Here is a 24,788-nt window from a genome sequence, read left to right as displayed (position 1 = left end):
GCTGCAGACAGCGCCCCCTTCAGACTGAGAGCAAGTTCCACCTGGAGCTGCTGCAGCAGCTGGGTTTACACACAGAAACAAACGCACACACACACACATTAAATCAACACAGGCTGAACAAACCAACATATTGCCGTAAGTTTTTTTTACTATGTAACAGCAATCGGCATCCCATAATACCAGCTGTGCAGACACTGTCAAGACACGTGACAGCTTGTTATCCTGCGTTACTAAGAATAACTGAAGGTCACCTGCAGCCCCCCTCAACCTCCTGCAGGAGGAGAGCGAGCGCACATGACTCTTAAAGTTTGATATTGTGCCAACTTATGCCCTTCCATATATCTAAGGTGAATAGGCTTCTTAAGGCTGTGTTTGTGTGCCATGAAGTCTGGATCTGGATGACAGTCATGCTAGCAGTGGGAGCAAAAGCGAGTATGAAATGTCCTGTGGGTTTTATTTGCCATGTCAGCAGTGATTCAGCGAGGAGACGCTCCCTGCACACAGGTGAGCGACTCCAGGCAGAACAAAGCAAGGACATCAGTGACAGGGACCCTGCTGTGATCCACAGACAGAGTTAGGAGAGAGTTCAGACTGGATTTCCAATCATTGTTTTTCAGAATTTTATTACATACATCTTTTTAATATGTACAGAAAGAAACATGATCAAACTCTGCAGAAAGACAAAACCAAAGGGGACGAGCCAAACAAGACAAAAAAAAAAATGACAACAGCTGGTGTTTTTTAACCAACACCGTCTAATGAGTGCCTTCGCTGCATTTAACTATTAAAAAGCAATAAAGAATTGTGCAAACGACACAGAATACCCCCTTAACCAAAACAATACAAAGTGAAAAGTAAAAAATAAAAAGTAAATGCAGACCACATTCATGAGCAAAACCCCCCCACACTTTCTATTAAACCCCACCTGATCAGCATCCCCACCCCCTACTTCCATTCAGTAAACAGTATAGGATTCAATGAATACACCAAAACCAGCAGCCTAGAATACAAAGACTGGCTGAAAATATAGACATGTAATCAAAGCCCAAACTTCCTTGTGTGAGAGTTAGACAAAGTTTTATTCATGATTTCTAGTTGTGCATCTACATGTGAGAACAGCGTGATGCTGTGATGGGGAGGGGTACCCATTGACTGCTCAAGCTTTATTCAACATCAGATTCAACCTGACAGAAACCCCACCCCAGAGGATGACAGGTGGCCAGCAACAGCGCTGAACCAGATCAGTTGGTGCCTTTGACCACTAGGGGTCTCCTACGTCCGGGTGTTTCTGGGTAGCGCCAGCTGTGGGACGGAAGGGAAGGCAAAATCAGGGAGTTCATATCCGGTCAGCAAGCCAAGACCAGTCAGTCCCTGAAACTCCAGAGGAAGTTGCCAAGGATGAAGCTAACAGCATCGCAACCACTAAGAGAAGGAGATAGGAGCTCTGGAGGACAACGGCAGAAAACTTCCAGTTCTAGTTTACAGCAGGAGGATCAGTGCTGCTAGAAGACAGTTCACTTATTGCAAAGGGACACTGGTTCCTTCCCTTCTGATTCCCCTTAAGTCCATTAATACATGGCTATCAGTTCTAACATTGCTCAGAGCTCTAGGCTTGGAAATGGACACCTAACCCTCTGATGCTACAACATCAACATGAGCGTGAGAACTGGTGAGTCCAGCTGGAATGTCCTCCTAGGTTCTCAAGCCTTGCTGTCAAACTTTCTCACAACAGACTGAAAAAACTTCTGACCCCAACTCTCCAGGTGGATCACCTCCAGATAATTATCATCATCTGACAAGATCAGACAAAAGTGTGATGTAGATCATATTAACCAGGGAAGTCGGGTGGGAAGTTAAATAGGAAGATCTGGCTGCCCAAGATAACTGAACTCTAAGACAATCTCTATAAATGATACACATCTGTGAATGGGCGTGAATAATAATCATGCTGTTTTCTCAAAACGATCACAAGTCATTTGACGAGGGACCATGGGTTGGGTTCAACAGCTGTGACCCAAACAACTGAGTCGGAGAGGTCGTCTCGGCAACAGTACCGCAGATGCTTCTATAGCTTCACTTGTTATCCAGAAATCTTATTGGGCCAATATCAACAAAACCCCAACAATAATGAAGCTGATGAAGTGCTTCCCCTTCTTCTAATGCTATAAACTATAAGGTATAACACCATCTGCTGACAGAAACACTCAGTGTCTCAATGTTCAGTCATCAAGGAAAAGCTAATGCCATAGATTCCAGTCTCCATTGGGCCTGGGCGGATAAGGGTGGATGGCACCATCCTTATCTGCCCAGGCATAGTTGAGAGATGTGCTCTGAACACTGAAGGTCAAGGTCTTACCCCAGCTGACCCCAAATCTCCAGGTGGACCACTTGGATCTGTGTGTGTACTCCACTGTCAGTATACAGACTTAGGAGGGATGTTAGCATGTAGCTAAGACATGAGTTGAGATGTCAGCAGACATTTAAGGCCCCAAATGTTGGAAATGAATGTTTGTACGGCAGGCTAGGAGGAAGCTAACAAAGCAGTACGGATGGAAGAGGCTGCCTGAGAGAGCGCCATCTGGAGCCTTAACGGGGAACTTGTTTGACGATTACAGTCTGAAAGCAACAGTAAAATGAGAAATCCTCCCAGGACCGAACCGGGTGGGGATGAAGGTGAGGGGGGTGAAGAAACTTGACTTCAGTCTTTTTAACTCTTAACTGGACAATAGTGTGAGCAGGAAGAGGTGAAGTCTCTTAGTGAACCAGCCTTCCCTGTCCTCTGAACAGAACGCATCACTGCAGCTTCACCCATCAGATTCTGGAACCTTCCACCATCGGATCAGCACCCAGAGGGGTCATTACCTGACCTTTCAACCCTCTCTGATGCCCAAGGGTACTAAATGGAAGGCGGGACTAAGAAGGCAGGTTGGGGAGAAAGTGGCAAAGGTCAGGGAGGTTAAAGTGATGAAATGGTGAAGGTGAGGGAAAGGGAAGAACGAACATGAAGGAGAGATTCACAAGAGATGTGGGGGTTGGGGCTGGGAGGGCATGGGTCCCTTAACAGCAGCCACCTCCAGACTGCCTCACTGGGGTGCTGTCAATCTTTAGGTTGGGCTTGTCGCCGCTGGCTGTGGCCCCCGGCCCCATGCGCTTCTTGATCTCAGCCGCCATGGTCATGAAAGCCTGCTCTACATTGGTGGCGTTCTTGGCACTTGTCTCCAGGAAGGGGATGGCCAGAGAGTCGGCAAACTCCTGCCAGGAAGAGGAAGAAGAAGGTGAAACATTCAACCCGAAACATAAAGGGGACCGGTGCAGACAGCGCCCCCTTCAGACAGAGAGCAGGAGCTGCTGCAGCAGCTGGGTTTACACACACACAGATTTACATTCAGACCCAATAACCCTTTGCAGCACAGGTGTCAAACTCCAGTCCTGGAGGGCCACCGCCCTGCAACATTTTTATGTGTCTCTGCTGCACCACACCTGAATAAAATAATTAGGTCATTCGCAAGGCTCTGGAGGACTGATCTACACAAGGAGGAGGCAATTAAACCATTTCATTCCAGCGTTTTGTGCCTCTGGAACATCTAAAAATTGCAGGACAGCGGCCCCTTGAGGACTGGAGTTGGACACCCCTGATTTACACCATAAAGCTGCCATATGAGACGGCGTAAATACCAACCCCGACAGCTTCACCAGCACACTGACCAGTTTGCAGATCACAATAATAAATTACAAAACCTACATCTTTATTTCCTGAGAAGAAAATATGACTTCCTGTTGTCAAACTCAATCAACCATTCAGCTGCATCCACAGTTTCCATCAGAAACAGGCCGTACCTTGGCTGTTGTATAGTCCACCACTTTCTTAGTAGTGAGGTCACACTTGTTGCCCACCAGAAGCTTGTTCACATTTTCACTGGCATAGCGGTCGATTTCCTGCAGCCACTGCTTGATGTTGTTATAAGACTCCTGAAAAAGACGATGCACGGATTTAACTGAACGGCTTCTGACAGGAGGAAGAGAGCAGACTGAAACAGCCCGGCTACACTCCAACTTCCTGTCATTCATCAGGCTGTTCCTGCACTCACCTGGTCGGTCACGTCATACACCACGATGATGCCATGGGCTCCACGGTAATAACTAGAGGTGATGGTTCGAAACCTCTCCTGACCTGCAGTGTCCCACTGATGACCAAGGAGAGAAGACAAGAGTGAGAAAATAAATACAACCATGATGTGGATTTTGTACAATACAGTCAAATGTAATGACAGTGTAATGTTCACTCTTTTCTCCACCAGAAGATCTAAAATGGAGTTAGAGCAGAAACATTCACTGATGTGAGAGAAGTAAAAATGGCATTTTCAGGCTGCAAGCTAACAATCTCAGAGGAACTGAGAACATAATGATGATCACATACATGAGGCGTTCTCACATTCAGTTGAAGTAAATCCAAATTAAAAAATACTTTATTGACCCTAAACGGAAATTAAATGTTGTTGTAACTCATTATTCAAAGTTCTTTATGACATACTGGTGGCTTCTCCTATAGAAGGAAGCATCTCCAGTAGTGGTCAATATTACAGCACATCAGAAGAAGCCTCTGACTGAAGACACTGCTGTATCTCAGTGCAACAGTAATAACAATAACTAATAATAGTTATGGAGCATTAACTGCAGCTTCTGTAGAGATGTCTGTTTGGATGTGGAGTCAGACCAGGAGTGGTCGGGTTGGGATGTGATGCGTTCACTGACTCAGATTGCTTTCAGTTTTTCAGAATTACAATTTGTGTTTCATTGTTTACATCTGGATTTTCCTCTTCTGGCTTCTTCTGGTGGAGTATTATGAAGAATGTGTCATGTCAATGACGAAGACACTTTGAAAATTATCACCTACCATTTAGTTCCACATCCAGAAGTGGAACAGATCAGAAATTTTGGGGGGGACAAAAGCCATGGAAACCATTCCATGAAGCCCTCTCTGTAGTGATGCTAAGCTAATCTGAGAGCTACTTAAACTTTGGAGGTCTGCAGGTATTTACTGTGCAGAAAGCTGAAGTCCACTGACACGACTCTGTGAGTTAACATGACTCAGTTGTTGTTGTTCCTAATCACAGTCTGCATGCTAGTTGCTACATTTTATGCACCTGTTGGAAGTGATAAGAACAACTGAACTCAATGATTTGGATGAACAAGAACACTTTTGCCAATTCAGTGCATGAAAACATCTGTACATTCAGTTTTCTATTAAGGATGTTTTGTGAGCATATATGTAAAAAACACCCGGTGAACCCTGAACAGGGTTGTGAGGTACAATAGGGTCTGTAACCAAGGCAGAACTCTGCTTGGCAACAGAGCTGATTTTCCAATACTAGTGTGCATAAACTCACAATCTGCAGTTTAATAGTCTTGCTGTCAAGCTCGATGGTGCGGATCTTAAAGTCCACTCCGATGGTGCTGATGTAGCTCTCTGTGTAGGTGTCATCCTGTATAAAGGGACATAAAGAGAAGGAGAACTGGAGAGGCTCCGTCTGACAACAGAAGAAGAAAAGACTGCAGGATGAGGAGGGAACCGCCTGCTGGTACAGAGAACTACTTACAGCGAAGCGCAGAAGAAGACAGGATTTTCCCACTCCAGAGTCTCCGATGAGGAGCAGCTTGAACAGATAATCACTGAAAACAAAAACGAATCAATGTTTTAATTGTTAATTATATTCTTATAAGGGGCTGGAAAGTAATTTAAATTAATTTACATATATATTAAAAATTTCAACAGAATGAATTACATTTATCTATTTTTCCAAATAAAAGTCCCACATCAGAACCTAATCAAGAATGTTTGACTTAGCTAACTGAAAAATTTAAAGTGAAAGAATCCATCATGATTTTTGATCAGTTATATATCAGGTTTTACCTGATTGAACTGATCATAACATTATGACCAAGTACATATTAATATGCATTTTGACTTATTCTCATGTAATTTAAAGCTTTAGTGGCTATAGTGGTTGATAAGGTTCTTACATAAGTTTTCTATTAAACAATAAATGTAGTTGATTTACATGGTGTCACTTCTTAACAAATAATGTCATCTTAAGACATTTTCCAAGCAAAACTGAGTCAGTTCACCCCAGTCCTCCAGGTCTCTGAGCTGCTGCAACACACTGATCAGTATGCAGTGTGTGGTTCGGTGTGTTTCCTCCGATTCCAGTTTGGAGTTTAAAGCGAAGGCTGCTTCCCATCAACAAACCCCCACAGATACAAAGATGGCAGTATACTGAGTGCAACACAAGACACACTGTGAAAGGTAGCAGGGTGTAGAATCAACGCCATGATTCCCCATTAATCACCAACACACCACCTCACACAGGTAAGGAACTTTTATTTTCTGATTTGTTTCCAGTTGCATCTCTTTTACAGGATGGTGCTGTCAAGCCTAAAGCTGGGATCAGGGGGTTTGTCATTGCCCAGGCAGTTCCATCAGTTACAGTTCAGCACTAAGAAATAAGAACATGAATGGAGAAAAACTTATGAAAAGCTAAAGAGGCAGTATTATGTAAAATGTACTTTTCTGAGCTTTACATGATGTTACAATCTTATTCCCTTGTCAAAAACGCAGCTGAAGTATTGCCTTCACTTTTTTATATGCGTGTGAGTGGTCCTTTAATCTTCATGGTAACCATTCAGCTGTGCAAAAGGCTTGGGTGGACCTAGCCCCGCCTTCAAAAACGGTGGAAGCTCAGTTTACAAACTTCCGAGCAAAGCAGCCCTTCCCTGTGACTTCCCCATTAGCTCCTTCAGACTAGCCAGCAGCAATTAGCAAACATATGGTGCAACTGCACATCTACTGAGGTCGTTATAGGAACTGCATCTTAGTGTAAGGCTGATAAAACGTTGTCAAAGGGTTAATAGAGGAGCCATGTTGTGATGACTTTCTGAAGGTGGATTTCAGACAGAGCAGGAGTTTTTAAAGAGACAGATCCAATTTCAGCTGAAGGTAACAGTTACCAATTCATTGTGCTAGAAAACAGCACAATGAATGAATACTATGAATACATAATACTGACCCTTTAAATTCAACCAAACAAAGGTTCCATTTGTTCATCATGGACACAGTACCATTAATTTGGCAACACATAAACTTTGAAGAACAAAATTCAGACAAGTTTGAAATTATGCAGGATAATCTCTAAACCTGATCATGTTAGAATTATACAGAGGCTCAATTATATTTAATAAATCATAATATGCATTTTGATTAGGCTTGTTTGTCAGGGTAAAATTACCTTTTGAAAACAACCTTTAATCACGTATGAAACCTTAATATATATAAATATATATATATATATATATATATATATATATATATATATATATATATATATATATATATATACACATGGTATTTGGGGATGTGACAGTTGGGGTGTTAACTGCAGCAAAGAATCAATATCGGCATTATGTGGTTGTTTTTTTTAAAGAGTTGAAATACATGACTGCAGTTCCACAGTTCATCAAACTCTAGAATTGGGTGATTTCTCTCACTTTTAAATCTTCATCATGTGATCAGTAATTTTAGAAGATAGTTAACTATCTGAAGATAGTTAAATATTTCATAACAATAAGCCATGACATCAGCATATATTGCATATGGCTGTTAACCAGTAAGGCTTTATGTTTTCACCACCATGGACCAGGAGAAACGGTCCATCTGCTCCACAACATGGACCTTCACGTTTGACTCAAGAGTTCAATCAACATGAAAATACCAAATGTTTTCTGAAGATGTGATCAGATGAGGCAAAAATGAGAAGTATATTTGAGTGGGAAATTTAAATCAACGCAATAGTGATTGTCAAGCACGGTGGTGGCAGAACGAGTTATTTTGACGCATATTTCAATGAAAAAGACGTTCTCCAAACTGCCTGTCCCCTCCTTTCTTCAGATAATTCTGCTGCTGTATGTCTGCTGGAAATGGAGAAGAAGAAAAAAAAAACCCTGGAGTGCAGTTTCTGTTGAAAAAGTTTCCTCTATGCTCCAGAGTCAGGTCAATGGGAGGAAAAAAGGACAATTTCAAAGATCCCGGCCAAAATGATGCCTGTTGATGGTTCAGAAAAGTGTGGCCGGGTCGCAACCTGCGGAAGGACTAAATATTAGTGAAAGTGTGTCTATTTCATACATTAGCCTCTGCCTAAATGCCAGAACCGGACAAGCCTTCTTTACTTTCTATCCGCTAAAAGTAAAAATGGCAGCGTCCTCTCCAAACATTCGCTTTTTCTTGGATCATCTCCCACGGCAGGTTGTTTCGTAGCGGCTAGAAGCAGAAGCAGAACCGACACAAAGCGGCACAGAAGCCGTCACCTGACGTTTGGAGGATTACTGACACATTCCGCATTGTTCCTGGGAGCCAGCTAGCTCCTGTTTATCCGACAGATTTCCGGCAGGACCATTAAACAAGCATTGTTCGGAATATTTCACAGTAAAGCACATTACATAGAAGCAGTAGCAGTCTTACAGCTGAGAAAGGCGAAGAGAAAACTTACTACTCGGGATTCATGGTTTCACTTGCGCTGCGTCTCTTTGGGCGAACAGACTCTTCCTTCCCACTACGACAAACCGAACAGATGACTGGACGGTAAGCTCGATTCTGAGGCACTTAGATGATTTATAACCGTCTCTACTGCCGACCTCTGTGTATCCTACCTTAATTGTTTCAAATATCTTTCTTTTAAGCATACATATTTCAACTACATTCACGTATAATGCTATATTCCTCTCTTTTTCTCCTGCCTTTCTGTGTTCGCTGCTTGGTAAAGGTTTAAGGATGACTGCGCAGGTGCGGTAGTGACGAAAGGTGATGTGTCACTACGAGGTGGACTGCGCCTCTGGTAAACAGTCGCCTTGAATTTCAGAGGGAAAGAAAACAAATTTCGCAATTCTTAACGACAAAATATCTGAATAAAGTTGGCGGTTTCAGGTTGTCACACAGACGATGATATAGTCTGTGAGTTTTCGTCTGTAGCCGTCATAAGACGTGGGGTCTGCCCCATTCGTCAGCCGACAAGGAGAGCGGCGCCGTGTCGGCGGTGTTTGTTCTCCTCAAACAGTTCTTTGGGCACCTAAGTGGGAGTTAGAACACTATTATCCATCCATCCATCCATCCATCCATCCCTCCCTCCCTCCATCCATCCCTCCATCCATCCATCCATCCCTCCATCCATCCATCCATCCATCCATCCATCCATCCATCCATCCATCCATCCATCTTCTGTTCACCCATGTCCCTAATGGGGTCGGGAGGGTCGCTGGTGTCTATCTTCAGCTACGTTCCGGGCGAGAGGCGGGGTACACAGTGGACAGGTAACACTATTATTAAGTAAATAAATAAATAAATAAATAATGCTATTAATACATAGAGAAATCTTGAAATAAATAAAATCTGCAAAAGGGTGACTGACAACTCGCCTAAAAACACACACACATATATATATATATACACCAAGATAGAAATATAAGATATAAAATCCTGAAATATATGAACTTTTCAATAATATCAATGTTTTATTAAAATGTACATAAAAAAAGTTTCACATGTGACACTGCCACTGTGGCTCCAAGGAAAGAGTCTTGCAATCTGAAAGTTGTAGGTTCAATTCCAGTTTCCTTCTGCCACATGTTGATAAGACCCTCGTGAAAGCTGGCTGGATTTGGGAAGAATTCTCCATTTTACCAATGCATAATGTATATGTCCAGAGAGTTTTTGTAAACATTGGTGGCTGGTCTTCACACCTGGTAGATCCTCCTTTTTACAGGTGCTGTGTAAAGTTGGAACCAAATATCGACATATTTCATAAAACAGATATATAACGATATATAACCTGTTTTCTTACTGTCAGTTTCTTACACTGAAGATTTCTTGTTTCAAGGTCATTAGGGATGAAGTCAAAAGTTCACCTAGAGGATTACATTGCCTTAAAACAAATTGGGAAGACTGAAATAATCATATCATGACTTTCTAATCTTCTAGATCAATTCAACACATTTGAGTTAACTGCAAGCGCACCAACATATCACACACACACACTGCTTCCTTTTGTGACATTATGGTAAAAACAACAGAAAACAGCAAATATATCAGAATAAGGATTGTTGAAGATTGTTTGTCATGTACTGTAGGTCTGTTGGTCTTATATGGACTGGTTGCCCGTCTCCTGCTTCTAGGTTAGAATCGAGATCCAGTCCCTGTGGATCCTAAACCAGATTAAAGACATCTGAACAGTAACACAGTATTTAAGTCTGAATAACGGATGTGATCAGTGTGGCACAGCTCCACATCCTTCTGCACCCACAGGAGAAGACAGGTAGGCATTCTCATGTCTTCCTCCAGAGTCCGTCTGAGGATCCTCAGATGCAGCAGCAGACGCAGCATCTAATCCTTGGTTGATGTATCTTTCCTCCTCGCAGGCTTCCAGAACCGGGAGCTTAGACAGAAGACCTTTGAGTTCGTCAAGCAGATTGCTAAAGTCTGGCCTCAGCCGCGGCTCTGAGTCCCAGCAGCTCTTCATGATTTCGTAGCTGGTTGAAGGATAAGATGGGAGAAAAAGAATCAGACATTTCTCACAATATTGATTGTTTTATTGAACATCTTGATGCAGAAATCCTTCCTTACACAACGATGCTGAGTGTAATTTTCTTTCATCCATTCCTCCACTAAAGATCTTCCCTATTCAAATCCCTCATAATATGTAGAGAGTTTTTGTTCCAGCATGTTTTCCCATACTGTGAATGGGGAGAAATTTGATAGAACACAACTATCTTTGTTTTCTAAGATTTCCTCACATTTCAAATTGAATTAGGACTCTGGTCTATTTTTTCTTTCACAGACAAATTTGGGAAATCTTCTGGATCGTGACCAATGTGTCCTCTCTCAGATCCGGCCTTTTATCTGAAGAATGAAGAGGAATGTGATGCTGCAACTTAAACTCAGAAACTGGAGTTTCCCATTTACAAATGTGGGAAATTTCCAACTGTTTTCAGAATTCTGAGTTAGAAAATATAAAGTTTTCTATGCTTTATAGAAAACTTTATATTTTCTAACTCAGAATTAGAAAATATAAAGTTTTCTATAAAGCATAGACCTCAAAATCCCTGACCTCAAAATCCAGTATGACTGTCATGAGCATAAAACATAGACTTTGCAATCATAAAACCTTACAGATTTTTGGATCTGTTCTTGTTCTTTTATTTATTCATTTATCCAGACTTTACTGACTGATTGTACAATCAGCAATTACAAGAGATCTCAGCAAGATATACATCCTCAAGGTGCATGAGGAACATAGTCTTTTTTTTTTTGGCCTATTTTTCAAGATATGCAATATTCATTTCATAAAAAAAAAGTTTACACTAATTATTTTGTGATAAAATATGTTATTTTATGGAAGGAAACTCCTACCAAAAGCAAAGTTGTTGGTTATTTAAAGCTTCTCATCAAGAAAAAGCAGACCGACTCACAGCTTCTCGTCACACTCTGCAGGCGGTTTGAGTCTGTGTCCTGACAGCAGCAGGTCCAGCAGTTCATAGTTGTGGACAGCAGGATATGGAGTCTTTCCTCGGGACACAATCTCCCACATAGTTACTCCGAATGACCACTATGACATGGAGAAGAGGATTACAGGACCAAAGCAGCTGCTATGAGACTTTTCCATCATATACTGATCATGATGCATGGTTTCCAGAAAGCAAAGTTAGCGAGTTGATGAAGTCTGCAGGTTTTACTCAGTTAAGATAACATGGAAACGGAACACCGTAGAAAATTAGAACCGTTGCTAGGCAAACTCACCACATCACTTTTGGTTGTGTAGACAGACTCAGACAGGCTCTCAATGGCCATCCACTTGATGGGCACACGGACAGCGACTGTCTGACGGTAGTAATTGCTGCTGTAGATTTTCTTAGAGAGGCCAAAGTCGGCCACACAGACGTGAAGATCATCCCCCAGCCTGTGCAGAGACAGATGCATATTTCTATAGCACGGATCAAAGCATACCTGAATATGTACATCATTTTCATGCATTTTCCCATCTTAACCTGCATCTGTCCACCTTCGAAGGTCAGACTCACATGCAGTTGCGTGCAGCCAGGTCCCGATGCAGAAATCCCTTTGTGCTCAGATAGTCCATCCCCGCTGCGATGTCTATCATAAATCGCAGGAGCGTCTGGAAGGGAACAAACTGGAAGGGGAAAAACAGGACGGGTTTTTTTTTTCCTGAAACTAACTTCATTCCAGGCAGGTTTATTTCCACATCTAGAGAGTATTTCTCCTCAACAGATTTCTGCTGAATGTTTAAATAGTTCAAACAATTTATGAGCTCACAAGTATTGTTTTGTGTTGTCCATGTCTCCTTTGTGATTCAGTTTTTCTTTTGTTTGGTCTTGATTTTTAAAATTAAATAATCACTTCTTTAGTTTATATTACCTGCTTCTTTCGATACTGTATGCCTATTATGACATTTATGGCATATGGGTCAGTTTTTCCTCAAATTCCTTTTTACTTTTTTAATTTATTGTTTTAGCATCTCCTGGTTTCTCCAACTCTCTGCCACATATGGCCGTACCACATGCTCTGGAAGTCAGAGATTTCCAAGTAAATCTTGGAAATTTCCAAGTAAATCTCTGACTTCCAGTCAAACATTGTTATGAAACACAAGAACACTGTAAGTAGATGAGTTATTAATGTCTCATGTTTAACAGAGATTTCTCAGGCACAGTGTCATTTTGGAAATGATTGTAAAAGTAATAGTGAAGGAAAAGTCCAGATGAGCATCCTGACTGAGATCCACACTGACCGACTGCAGCCAGAGGAGCAGCTACTGAATACTGACTGAAGGGGGCAGTATTTATCAAATCACTCATCTGATGATACATTATTGTGTAAAATACATTTTTGGTTTGATAGTAAATAGGTTTTATTGCAATACTTGTAAAAAAAAAAAAAAAAAAAAAAAAAGTTTGACTTTGTTGCTCATGATTGATTTGTAAAAGGCATTAAAAAAAACATTATCACTCACCAAGGAGGTGAGTTTCTTTTTTAAGCACTGTATGTACACATTGCTGTGTGTGTGTGTGTGTGTGTGTGTGTGTGTTTGTGTGCGTGTTTGTGTGTGTCCTCATAACAGCACCTCACCATTGGAATGTCCCCATAGCGTGTAGCAATGAGAAAGCGTCGCAGGTCTCCATGTTTCATGTAAGGCAGGATGACCAGAGGAACAGGAACAGGAGAATCTTCCTCCTTCTTTAAAGTGACACCTGCAGGAAAAACACACGTCAAAACTACAGCAACTGATTTAAAAACCCACAGCGCCCAATTCCTCCCCCAAATCCACCCAGATTAATAATCTCTATGGAATATGTTTCATGTGTCTCCTTTGGCTGAGGGGACCGGAGGATCTGAAAGGAGTCTGGGCTCAGTTCTAATCGTTACTCTGTGTTCACTCTTACCAAGCAGCCTGACAACGTTTTCATGATCAAAGTTCTTCATTATCTCAGCCTCTTTCAAAAACTCCTCCAAGTCCCGCTGGCTGTGGATTCCAACTGCAACCAGAGAAAATGATGAGAAAATGATGAGAAAATGATGAGCTGGTCAAGCAGACGTCTGATGAAGCTTCTAGTTTGGCTCCAAACCTCTCATGGTTTTCACAGCCACCCTGATGTCAGCACCAGCCTGCGGCGTGAAGATCCCCTCATACACCGACCCAAACTCTCCTGTAAGTGGAAGCTGATGTTACTTAGGAAACATTTGCGTCATCAGGCTGCCATTGCTGTATGTTCTTCTACGGCTCTGTTTGTAAAAACAGCTCCTAACATCCTGTCACCTTCATTTACTACAGAGTCACATGTCTCGTTCATAGAATAGAATAGAATAGAGTAGAATAGAATAGAATAGAAGTACTTTATTCATCCCAGCAGGAAAATTACTTCGCAGTTGCAGCATAAAGACAAGACACAGTAACAACTAGTTGTAGATAAAATAAAATAAATATAAAATGCTACAAATTGTAAAATTATAAAGTGCTGTAAAATATAAAATGCAACTTAAGAGCAGTCCTTGCAGAGATTAAAAAAAATGCAGATATGTATATGTAATATATGTACAAGTGTGCCACAGTGCAGTTGAGCAAAATTGGGCTGATTAGTGCAGAACAATGATTTATCTTTTATTGTACAGTGAGATGGCATGTGGCAGGAAGGATTTCCTGTATCTGTCCCTACGACAGCGGAGTTGGAGCAGTCTATGTGAGAAGGTGCTCAGCTGTCTGTCCACTATGTGGTGGAGAGTCCATTCATGTCTCGTTCATGTCTTGTTCATGTCTCGTTCATGTCTCGTTCATGTCTTGTTCATGCCTCGTTCATGTAAGCAGCCTGCAGAAACTATTGTCCTGGTCTGACCTTTGCCCAGCTCCTTGCCCAGGGTCAGTTGGTTTCTTTCCACCAAGACGTCCTTCAGACTGTCCAACAAGCGTCCACCAAGCCCCTCCAGCAGCTGGGCTGCCCCTTGCTGATCTGAAACACAACAAAAATCCTCATTAAAAAAAAAGTAACTTTGAACATTTCTTAGCAAACTCTTGGTCATCACAAAAAGAAATTCCTCTTATGATATGACAGTTTTCAGACATGGACTGCACTCTGAAAGAACACTGACTGTATCACAAAGTTCTTTGATGCACCTTTCTGTTCATCATGTCTCAGATGAACAATTTTCTTGCTTGCTTCAGTTTTAGTTTTGAATGTGATCAAAATGTGACCAGCTCTTATGTGATTTATGTTAGTAAACAGGTTCCAAAGAGACCCAGTTATCCTTCAAATCAATTCTTTGGGAAAATATAGAAAAGCATGAAAATGAAAGCAGCTTCAGGAAAGTTAGAATAAAATTTAGTTTGGCAAACTTAGTTAAAGTCATGACTGACTCCCAGAGCTTAGATAACTAAACACTCACTGTGAGGCAGCTGAGCTCCGGTCTCTGGAATGCGTGGTGGATGGTAGGAGATGTGAGCGTTCCCTGGGAGGAGCTGCATTTCATGGTCCGGTTCTGACCTGCAGGGGCGGTGTGGTTTCAACACAACCATTATTAGTTCTGTACTGTATGAAAGCATGAAACATAATGTTATCACTTCTCATTGCTCAGAGGACAGAGACATTAACTCAGCTGCAAGTTTTTAAACATCTAAATGTTATTTCATAATACTGATACATTAAACAGACTGCACTGATTTAATACAACTTTGATCTAAGCAATAAATAAACTGGGATAAATGTTTTTAATGGACTCAAACTGCACTTACTTTAAATAAAGAGCACCAAATATGGGCATTTATTTGGAATGGGCATTTATTTGGAATGTATTTATTATGATCTTACTAACCAGAGATTGTCCGAAAAAAATTTAACTTTAATTTTTATTCTTAATATGTAGGCTATATTCTTATATATACACCACTGAGGACAGACAAGATTAATAAAATGAGTAAAAGAGTCAGTTGGAAGTCCACTGTTACCTGAGCTTAGTGTAGTTTTTGCGTAAGAAGTACATGGCGACAAAGACCACAGCTGTCAGCAACACAGTGCTGAGCAAAACCACGACTGTGAGCCATGTGGAGTGGAACAGGGACGACCTGTGAGTCGGAGCCGGAGCCGTACCCGGACCCGGACCCGGAGCCGGAGCCGTACCCGGACCCGGAGCCGGAGCCGTACCCGGACCTGGACCTGGACCTGGAGCCGGAGCGGTTCCTCCAGCTGAGCCGTCTGACGCAGGAGCCCCAGTGATCACCACAGTCCTGCCTGAAGCAGAACAGGAGGAGGGTCAGACATTCTGATGGGAGCAACAGCCCAAAATGCTGCCCAGTGACTGGGGTGTATTTACTGAGCCTGCAGGTGAAGTAAATACATGGATATTTACCCTGTCAATATGCTGAAATGAGGAATTTGGTAACTCACAGTGTGAGGTTAAGGCTTAGCTTTTTACTTTTGGAAATTGTGGAGCATTCACTATTTAGACCAATATTATACTTTTTAGATTGTCATGAAGAGCAGCTCCTACTAAACCAAAGAAACTCCTTGTAGTTCATAATTTATGAAGTACTTATATTTACCTTAATTAGAACAAACTTACAATGCTAAGAAAATACTTTCAGAACAGGAACATTTAGTTTAGATACTTTAGATCAACATTTAGCACCGTCTACTTCACAGCATCAAACCTGGAGAACCAACGTTTAGTTTCATGCCTTCCTTTTTCTTCTTTTGCTCTTTTCATTTGGTTTGTTGTTTTGTTTGTGTTTCCTTCTAATTCATGTAAAACACTTTGAATTGCCTTGTAGCTGAAGATGTGCTATATAAATAAAATTACCTTACCTTGCCTTTGCAACAGAAGTAGTATATATGCAGTATTATGAAGCATTTTTAATGTCTGGTTCATTGAAGTTAACCCATCAAACAGGATGATGGTGCAATCCCATCTCTGTGCCAGGCTGACTTACTTCTGTGCATGATGAGAGTCGCAGTGGATGAATGTGATGCTGGTTGCAGAGAGGAGACGTGATTCCAGGCCTGCACTGACAGTCTGTAGTCAAGCTGGTGGTTCAGTCCCAGGATGGTGACCGACGTGTCGTTCAGTCCATCAGAGTCTGGCAGGAAACGCACCTGGTTCCCACACGGCTCCCACTGACTGCCCATCTCTGCTGCCTTTTCACACTTAATTTGGTATTTTACGCTCGTCCTGCCTCCCCGGTCGTGGGGGCTGTCCCATTTCAGGACCAGCACCGAGTCGTTAACAGTCCTGGTTGTTAGATTTAGAGGAGCAGAGGGCGGCTCTGTGGAAGAAAACACACACACACACACACACACCTTCTATCATCCTTTTGCTCTCCACCTTTGTGGAGAGCAAAAATTGCAAAAATGAATTTTTGACCAAGGATGTGAGTTGTATTTTTTCATTCCATTTCACTAGTGTTCACTAAATATTTACATATTGCAGAAATATGCTTTGCTGTAATTCATGTGGGAGAAACTGAAGCAATAACTTCAATAGCTTCACTTTCAGTTCTCCAGCAGCAGTCTGTTTCAAACAGTGGGAGTAAATGCCTCTAACCACAGATCAATCCAGGTCAACAGAGTGTGGCTCATTTCTTATTTCATATTTATTTTATTTTCCTATCCGTTTTATTTTCCTATCCTTTTGATATCCTGCATATCATGCTCCGTTCTCCTTCAGAGTTGTTGATTTTCTTATATTCCTGTCTACCTTACACCTTTCATACTTTTTCACATTGTCATGTTACAACCATAAACTGAAGCAGGTTTTATTGGACTGTGTGTGGTAAACAAAGCAGCACATTACTGGAAAGGGTAAATGTCTTTTTGTACACATACAAACCTGAAAGGTGTGTGTTTATTCAGGTTTAGATTATAAAACAATATCCCAGCTTTGAACATCTTATGGAGAACTGTCCCATCCATCATCCACAGACAGACAGAAAACAACCCAGCTGGGAGAATCTGTTGACTGGATGACTAATGGGGTGTGCAGTGATGAACTTGTGCATGTCTACAGAACACAGATCTGGTCGTCATGGAGAATGGAGGAAAATCCAGGTGAATCTTTCCAGCAGACTGGAGACTGTACCAGAGCTTGTACAAACAGATGAATCCACATAAACGTGTTTAAAACTCATGATTACAAGCAGCAAATAACTGATTCCTTACTACTGCAGCCAAGGTCATGGGGGTCAGAGGGCAGGCGGCTGAATCCCTGCAGACACTCACAGCTCTCTGACCCCTCCCTGGGGGTCATGCTGTTTGGTGGGCACAGCTGGCATTCTCCTCCCCCATTGGTGGGTTTGTAGTAGCCGATCCTGCAGGCTGTGGGACAAACAGGGATCATCTCTTACCGTGTAAAGTGTAATTTCCAAAGTGCAACCACAATCTTCTGAATTATGAAATTGCATCTTCAAAAATTTAAACAAAATGCCCATTTTTTGGCAATTTTTTTTTTTGTGGCCATGCTTTTTAAACATACCCTTTATTAAATCTGTTTGTGTTAAAGATTTTTATATTTATATCAGACAACTTGTGTCTGGGTTTACAACAACAAAACAGCAGGGGGCGTTATCTCAAACAACTAATGCAATGCATGCACAGGTTTTATTTTCCGACTGATTGCTTTTGTCTTGCTCTTAAAAATTTGTTTGAAATAAATAAATACAATCACAATCAATCAAAAACAAATATTGAGCACACAATCCAGCACAAATATCCCAGGTAAAGAAATGTATTCATGTTCATTCCAAACACAGGCTGCCGTTAAGACGTCACATAAACACCAATTAAGTTTAAAGAGCAACACATAGTTACTATTTAACACCTTATTTTCTTGTTGAAGCATTAAGATATGAGGCTATTTGTTTCACTTTAGGGAACTAGAATGTTTCTTTTATTAAAATGTCCTTGATAGATCTCATACTGTTTATGACAGAAAGTCTGGTCATGTTTTACCATGGAGTGCTGTTGCATAACAGAGGAAAACAAGAAATGCAAAAAACTTGATTTTTTTTCTCTTCTTTTTTTAAGAAATGCAAAACTGTGAGAAAACATAGAGCCAAATCTACCAACATAAAGTCCTTCAGAATGGGAAGGAAGACAACAGAGAAAATGAGGATGTGAAAGTCATGACTTGACTTTTCCAAAGCTACCAAGAATAAAGTGTTCATCAATAATCACATGAGAATATAATCAACACACCAACTTTGGGCGTTTTTAATAAAAAACAAATTGTTCCTATAATTTGTTCTGAGTGAAATGCTGTTGTTATGACATTACTTTGCTAGGATTCAGAATTCATCCATCCATTCATCTGGAGCACAGGGAATATGATCCAAGAAATATGTCTGCCCTGAATAATCAATTTTGTCTAATTTTAAAAGCTGCAGCCTGTTTCAGTCTCCACGTCATGAGAACATAGTTCACTTTCAAGTAGCTAACAGAGAAAAAACTCATTAGGAAGAAGGAAAAATGTCTTCCTGATCTGAATGACTGATCATGTCATTCAGGTTTTTTTAAGTGGGCTTCTGGGTGTTCGTGAGCAGTTATTTTATCTTACTTGCAGTCAGAATTCTTCTTGGTTTTCCTTGTAGGCTGAAACTAACACAAACTTCAAGCAGAGTTAGTTTTCAAAGCTGAAAGTCTTAAAAACCTGTCAAGGTCTAAAATCTCCCAGCAGTTTGTTTAAAACAGCTCTGTGTTAAAATGAGACCCATGTCTCCCTGACATCATCTCTGTAGAAAAGTTAAAGCAGAGAAATAATAATAATAATAATTTTAAAAAATCCACGCTAATTCAAGTGATTATAGTTCCAAATATCATCAAATCAGTCACAAGTTTTATTCCTTTCTTTCTGTGTGCAGAAATAAATAATTCGATCAAAGCAGCTCAGTTCATTTTGCTCACTGTGAAATTTTATTCGGAAGGTTTTATTTTAATATTGCCATCATGTGTGACCTGAGAATATTTTGAACAAGAGCGCAGGTCACGACTCTCCTTGTATCAGCTGTACAAATGTGTCTCCTACCTTCACATGTGTGAGCTCTCTCCTCCAGGCCCGGCCCACAGGAGCAGCCGCCTTGCTGTGAGCTCCACGCTCCGTCCAGGCCGCACTCTCTGACAGGAGGGGCCGACTGCACAGCGCCCGCCACGCAGCGACCCCTCACCGGCTCTGAGCCGGCCGCCGTCTTCGGGAACGACGTCAGGTTGGAGACGACTTCAGGACATGCTTTGTAATACACTCTGATGGAAGCGATGAACACACACTCTCCTGTGTAGGAGAAGCCGAGCTGGAAGCCTCTGCGTGAGACCGGACCCAGGCTCAGGGACACGCTGCGGTTCAGGTAACTGGATATAGAGTCTGGACCATTGGAACTAGAGAAGAGTTTGGAATTCTGGAGGTCCAGGACACTCGGATCATTTGGGAATTTGGAGACGGGATTGTCTGTGTCAAAAAGATGAACTTTCAGGGGACGGAGCTCACCGGAGGACTCTTCCTCTTGAGCAACTGAAATATCTATCAGTAAATGGTGGGCTTCTTTGCGCTCCATCCACTTGCTTAAGACTGATCTCCATCCAGAGTTTCTACAGGCCTGGAGAACGGGCTCAGAACCTCCAGAACCAAACCGTAGTCGGATTTCACTCCACTGTAATATAAAGAAAAAGGCATGAATAAGTCAGCCATGGTCCTCCGTCTTTCAATAACTAATATTAATGCAAACAGAAACATTACATGTTGGGATTTTACTTAATAGATTTATACAGGTGAGAACTGAACTCCTGTGTATCAGTGATGTAAACATGTTGAGGGCTGTCAGAACCAATGCCATGTATTGTTGCCAATTCTTTGCAAAATGTCTGTGAATGTGAATCTTCAAGTATCAGCACACATTCTTAATGAGTTTTAAAGATATGGGCTTTGACTGGACCATTTTAACTCATGACAGTTTAACTCTGGCTGCATGTTCAGAGTGACTGTTTCCCTGCCCATCACCTCCATAACATGATGCTACCAACATCATTTTAATTGATTGTAGTTTTCTTTCACTGCGTTTCCTCTCACCACTCTTTGAATGAAATGAGATTCAGTTCAATTTATTCAAGTAGCACCAATTCTGGACACCAGTTCTTTCATAACAAAGCCAGTTGGATTCTGGTTCTCAGACAATGCAGTCATGTTCAGTTTATCACTCATGTTGATTTAAAAGGAAACCCAGCAAATTCCATCAAGTCACTGACTCACAGCAATTCCTCACACTGAACATGCATGCAGTGACAGCGGAATGGACACCCTCCACCCCCTTTACAGGAAGAAACCCCCAGCAGAAGCAGAGCCTGGTTCAGTATGAGTGAGCATTTTAGTGCTGACTGTATAGACTGAATTAGATCAGCGGTGACATCACTTCTCCACTCTGTCCTCTTCAGAGATTATGATGCCCATCAGACAGAGACAGAAAAGACAAACATGAATGAAGACCAGCCTGGAGTAAACTTAGAATCAACCCGGTGCGGCTGTGGACCGTATGGGAGAGTACCCAGAACCTCGTCATGGATGTAAATGGAGAACAGCCCAGCTTCACTCAGAAAGCTCAGTGTTCTGAGACAGAGTGATCAAAGATTATAAGGAACTGTAAGTGTAGAAGATTCACTCACCTGTCTGAGCGGTTCTGACTTCCATCCCGCACTGGCCTCTTTACCAGAGTTGAAAAGTTCTACTGCAGAGAGGAGAACGTTCCACCATCACTTGGTTTAGTTACATTTATGTCTCATTTGAACCAGCAGAACAATAACAGAATCAGAACAGTTTGTGGTTTCAGGGCTCCAGATGTAAATGTTGACAAGCTTTCTGTGGATCAGTGGATTCCTTTTCACTCATACCTCTCAAACAGGTGGAGAAAATAATGAATTTCCAACATCAATTTAAAAAAAACCCCCAAAAAACCCTGATTTTTGTTTTAGAAAGTACTGAATTTGATTGATTGATTGATTGATTGACTGACTTGGTTTGAATGAGAATTTTCTGTCACTTACAATTAGTGAGAGTTGTAATTCCAGTTGTTTTAGATGGTTTTGAAGATTTGTGCCGTAATGATATTTTGTTTTCAAACCCAAATTCACTTAAAAACTACAACAAAACATTTTTAAACTAAGTAACATTGTTGTGTTTGTTAATTTTGTTGTTTGTTTTTTTAAGAAAAAAACATTTTTGGAATCCTTCATGAAGAAAAACCCTTTTCACTCAGCCAACATAAAACTGTTGGTGAAAGTTTCATTTCCTGACTTGAGGCAGTTCAGCCAGGACTCGGCAACCACTGCAAATTTAAGTCATTTTTGAACAAAATTTGCTTTTTGCCTTAAAAAACTACACATCTTTTCAACACAAAATACTTGTTTTTACCTCCACTATAGGAGATATGTTTCAATTTTTAAATTAAATACCAAGTCTTCATTTCTGTACTGATGTAAATCAAAGTTAATTACATTTAGCACGCCTTCTAGATGAATAGAACATGACATAAAAAGCACAAGATTTGCAATCTATGGGAGGAAGAATTATGAAAAAGAATATTCCTATATTTATGAAAATTAGCTTTTGTTAGACATTTAGGAAACATTAATATACCCTAGCAATTTTCTTTTAAATTACCCTTATATTTTAAAACATTGCTCTTTATTTGAAACATGTTTGGTCAAAGTTAAGAGCCACTTGCAGCATTTCACAGTATCATTTTTAATAACACTGGGCTACATAAAAATATTTTTTGGAACTTATTGGTTCAACTGAATTAGGACAATTTTTGAATGGCTGAATCCAAAAATGACATCCATGTTTCTCAATCAGGTCAGGTTTTTATTCCATTTTGATTCTTTGATTCTTCTGACTAAATTGATTTTCTGTTAATGTTTCTCACCCAAAAAAGGTTTTAGGAGAAAAGAAAAGTTTTCTAATAGAGTGTATTAATTAAATGCTAAAAACTTGTATTTCTGTAGATTGAGTAATAAACACTGATAAGGGTGAGTACATGTGAACTGAACATTACGTCTTGATTGTGTAAAATCCTCCGTCTGTTTTCTGTCCTGATGGAATCTCTCCTCCTGCTCATCACTCATTGATCAGAGTCTCCAGATGTGAGAACAAATCCTGCATTTTGATGCTCATGTTGCTCCACAGTTCAGAAAGTTGACCTGATTGAGCAAAACCAATGTGATTTTAGGATTCAGCTCATCAACATGACCCTAAAGCAGTTGAAGAACAGACAGGTTTTCGCCTGTTGACCAGTGTTATCAACAGGCCCATATGTGAAACACACGTTTGTCTCGGATGTTGGAGTTGCCAACCTGTGGACTTTCTAGAAGCAAAATTTCTCTGCCTTGTATACATTCAGCCACTAAACAGAAGGTTTTCACACGTGAACAGCATTAGTTAACAGAACTTAGTTAATGTTGTTCTTTAGTGTTTTTACCTGCCAACAATCCATTTTCTCCACTTGACTATCTCAAATCATGAATGACCCACCTTCCTCTGCCAAAAGCTGTGTGTCACAGTCAGTGGTCCACATTAGCATCCACAACAGAACAGAAGCAGGTCCAGCAGACTCCATACTGTCCTGTCAACAGTCTGAATCCTTTAATCCTGTTGCTGCTGGTCAGGCTGCAGTTCTGATGGATATTTTGGGTTTACAATCTAACACAAGATGACTCAGACTTTTCTTTCCCCGAATCGGCCTTCCTCTTCTAAAGTATACACCCACATCACACTGTTCTGAATGCTGAACTGACTTGAATTAAATCAGATCATCAAATTGTTTTTTTTTTTTCATTTCAATAAAGATGGAACAGCAGACTCTATTATCAAAATAAGAAGTAATAAGAAGATGTAACACAGACTAGAATTAATCTATTTCCCAGTGATTATAATTTAGACAATTCTTTTGAGTTTACACTAAGAAGTACACTTTTGAGAGTGCGCTCTCAAAAGTGTATTTGGATTGTTATTCATGTTATGGACTTATTTTACATTAATCTCACTTAATTCTCGGAAGTGTACACTTTTTCGAGTCTAAATTGGATAAATTGTGGTGTTTCATCATGGAACACCACGATGCTTCATGGTGGATGAAATGTTGTTGCTAAAATTTAATTTAAAGAACAAAACAATTTTAAAATCATGCCCTGATACAACGGTTAACACATTTAACAGTTGAACCAACTTAACTGAATTGCAGCAATTGGTAACAAGTAATTCAATTAAGTTCATCTAACTTAATTAAGTTTAAAAACTCCAGTTATTATCTCTATCCATCTCAATTCTTCAATTTTATCCAACTCAATTTATTATATCTAATCAACTCAATTTATCCAAATCTATATATTAAGTTTATTTTCTAACTGAATTCATCAAGTGAGCTTAAAATGACAAATTTAAGTCAGTCATACTCAAATCATTTAGTTTACATCAAATAAGAAGGAAAACTAATAAAGGATCTTTCTTTCAAATTATTATTTTTTTTAACTCAGAAAACCTTTATTTGATAGTAATCAGACAGGAAAGTGGGTAATTAAAGTCATCATGCCAGGAATCGAACCAGTGGTGTTCAGCCCACATGAAAACAGATGTGCTTCTAATGAAGGGTCAATTTAGGAAAAGTAAAAGTCAGAAAGTTTTAAGTTAGAAAAAGATAGTTTAAGGTCTTTTTTCTACAGCTAAACATGTAGTGGGTCACTTTTGTCTCGCAAGACAAAGATAAATATATTTATATTTAGAAGCAACAAGATTGAATAAATTATACCCATATATATAAAGTTTCTTCATTGTTGTTCTAAAATGAACTTTCTCCTTAATTTTCTGTCATTTCTTGTCAATTACTCTCTGAGTTTCCAGAACTGTTATCTCGCCTTCCAATGTTTGGCAACTTGCTTTTTCATTTCCTCTTTCTCTTGTCTGCTAAATAGTAAAAGCCACTGCAATTTATTTTTTATATGAAAAGGAGTGCTAGTTATGTATATATCAAAAATCCCCATAGCACCCAGGTGTGTTAAGATATTTTTTTTTTCCCCAGTAAGAAATACAAGTGTGTTTTACAAGTGGTCTCTGTCAGCTAGAAGTATCTATTTGCATTTGGAAGAGTTGCAAAAACATAAAAAACCCTCACACCGGCTTGTGATGTAACTTCTTGTGTCCATGAAGGAAATGAAAT

The 24,788-nt window shown here is 40.4% G+C and overlaps 2 protein-coding genes across 4 annotated transcripts; both read right to left on the bottom strand.

Annotated features, from left to right (window-relative positions):
• Window positions 1–605: 605 nt before the first annotated feature.
• Window positions 606–8,976, bottom strand: rab1ba (zRAB1B, member RAS oncogene family a). Its single transcript, XM_044097888.1, has 6 exons — window positions 8,541–8,976; window positions 5,598–5,670; window positions 5,388–5,483; window positions 4,089–4,184; window positions 3,838–3,969; window positions 606–3,252 (listed from the first exon to the last, which is right to left on the bottom strand). The coding sequence occupies exons 1-6, from the start codon at window positions 8,552–8,554 to the stop codon at window positions 3,058–3,060; spliced, it is 606 nt and encodes a 201-aa protein (XP_043953823.1). The 5' UTR covers window positions 8,555–8,976; the 3' UTR covers window positions 606–3,057.
• A 559-nt stretch (window positions 8,977–9,535) lies between these two features.
• si:ch73-40a2.1 (tyrosine-protein kinase receptor TYRO3) lies at window positions 9,536–23,282 on the bottom strand. Of its 3 annotated transcripts, none has more exons than XM_044097877.1 (15): window positions 23,108–23,282; window positions 21,244–21,305; window positions 19,619–20,237; window positions 17,758–17,913; window positions 16,533–16,865; window positions 15,552–15,834; window positions 14,993–15,090; window positions 14,446–14,559; window positions 13,681–13,761; window positions 13,498–13,590; window positions 13,184–13,305; window positions 12,121–12,230; window positions 11,840–11,999; window positions 11,512–11,648; window positions 9,536–10,572 (listed from the first exon to the last, which is right to left on the bottom strand). In XM_044097877.1, exons 1-15 carry the CDS (start codon window positions 23,190–23,192, stop codon window positions 10,311–10,313), a joined length of 2,715 nt encoding a protein of 904 aa, XP_043953812.1. In that variant the 5' UTR covers window positions 23,193–23,282; the 3' UTR covers window positions 9,536–10,310. The 3 variants fall into 3 exon arrangements, with proteins under 3 accessions (XP_043953812.1, XP_043953814.1, XP_043953813.1); XM_044097879.1 differs by lacking the exon at window positions 23,108–23,282 and adding an exon at window positions 23,055–23,091; XM_044097878.1 differs by lacking the exon at window positions 23,108–23,282 and adding an exon at window positions 22,632–23,003.
• Between the last annotated feature and the right edge of the window lie 1,506 nt (window positions 23,283–24,788).

The sequence above is a fragment of the Gambusia affinis genome, linkage group LG18, assembly GCF_019740435.1.
Source record: "Gambusia affinis linkage group LG18, SWU_Gaff_1.0, whole genome shotgun sequence".
Taxonomy (NCBI): domain Eukaryota; kingdom Metazoa; phylum Chordata; class Actinopteri; order Cyprinodontiformes; family Poeciliidae; genus Gambusia; species Gambusia affinis.
Note: the sequence above shows the minus strand (reverse complement) of the source record. Positions and strands in the feature narration are given on the sequence as shown.

What these genes read in the sequence shown, in the direction of transcription:
- rab1ba (XM_044097888.1), bottom strand. An exon ending in AGACTATTAAACTGCAGATT is followed by an intron (nt 4,185 to 5,387) that starts GTGAGTTTATGC and finishes CTTGGTCATCAG; the next exon opens with TGGGACACTGCAGGTCAGGA. An exon ending in TGGACTATACAACAGCCAAG is followed by an intron (nt 3,253 to 3,837) that starts GTACGGCCTGTT and finishes TCTTCCTGGCAG; the next exon opens with GAGTTTGCCGACTCTCTGGC.
- si:ch73-40a2.1 (XM_044097877.1), bottom strand. Translation starts at nt 23,192, where the DNA reads ATGGAGTCTGCTGGACCTGCTTCTGTTCTGTTGTGGATGCTAATGTGG. An exon ending in ACAGCTTTTGGCAGAGGAAG is followed by an intron (nt 21,306 to 23,107) that starts GTGGGTCATTCA and finishes TCCTCTCTGCAG; the next exon opens with TAGAACTTTTCAACTCTGGT. An exon ending in CTGGCTGCACGCAACTGCAT is followed by an intron (nt 12,000 to 12,120) that starts GTGAGTCTGACC and finishes GTCTCTGCACAG; the next exon opens with GCTGGGGGATGATCTTCACG.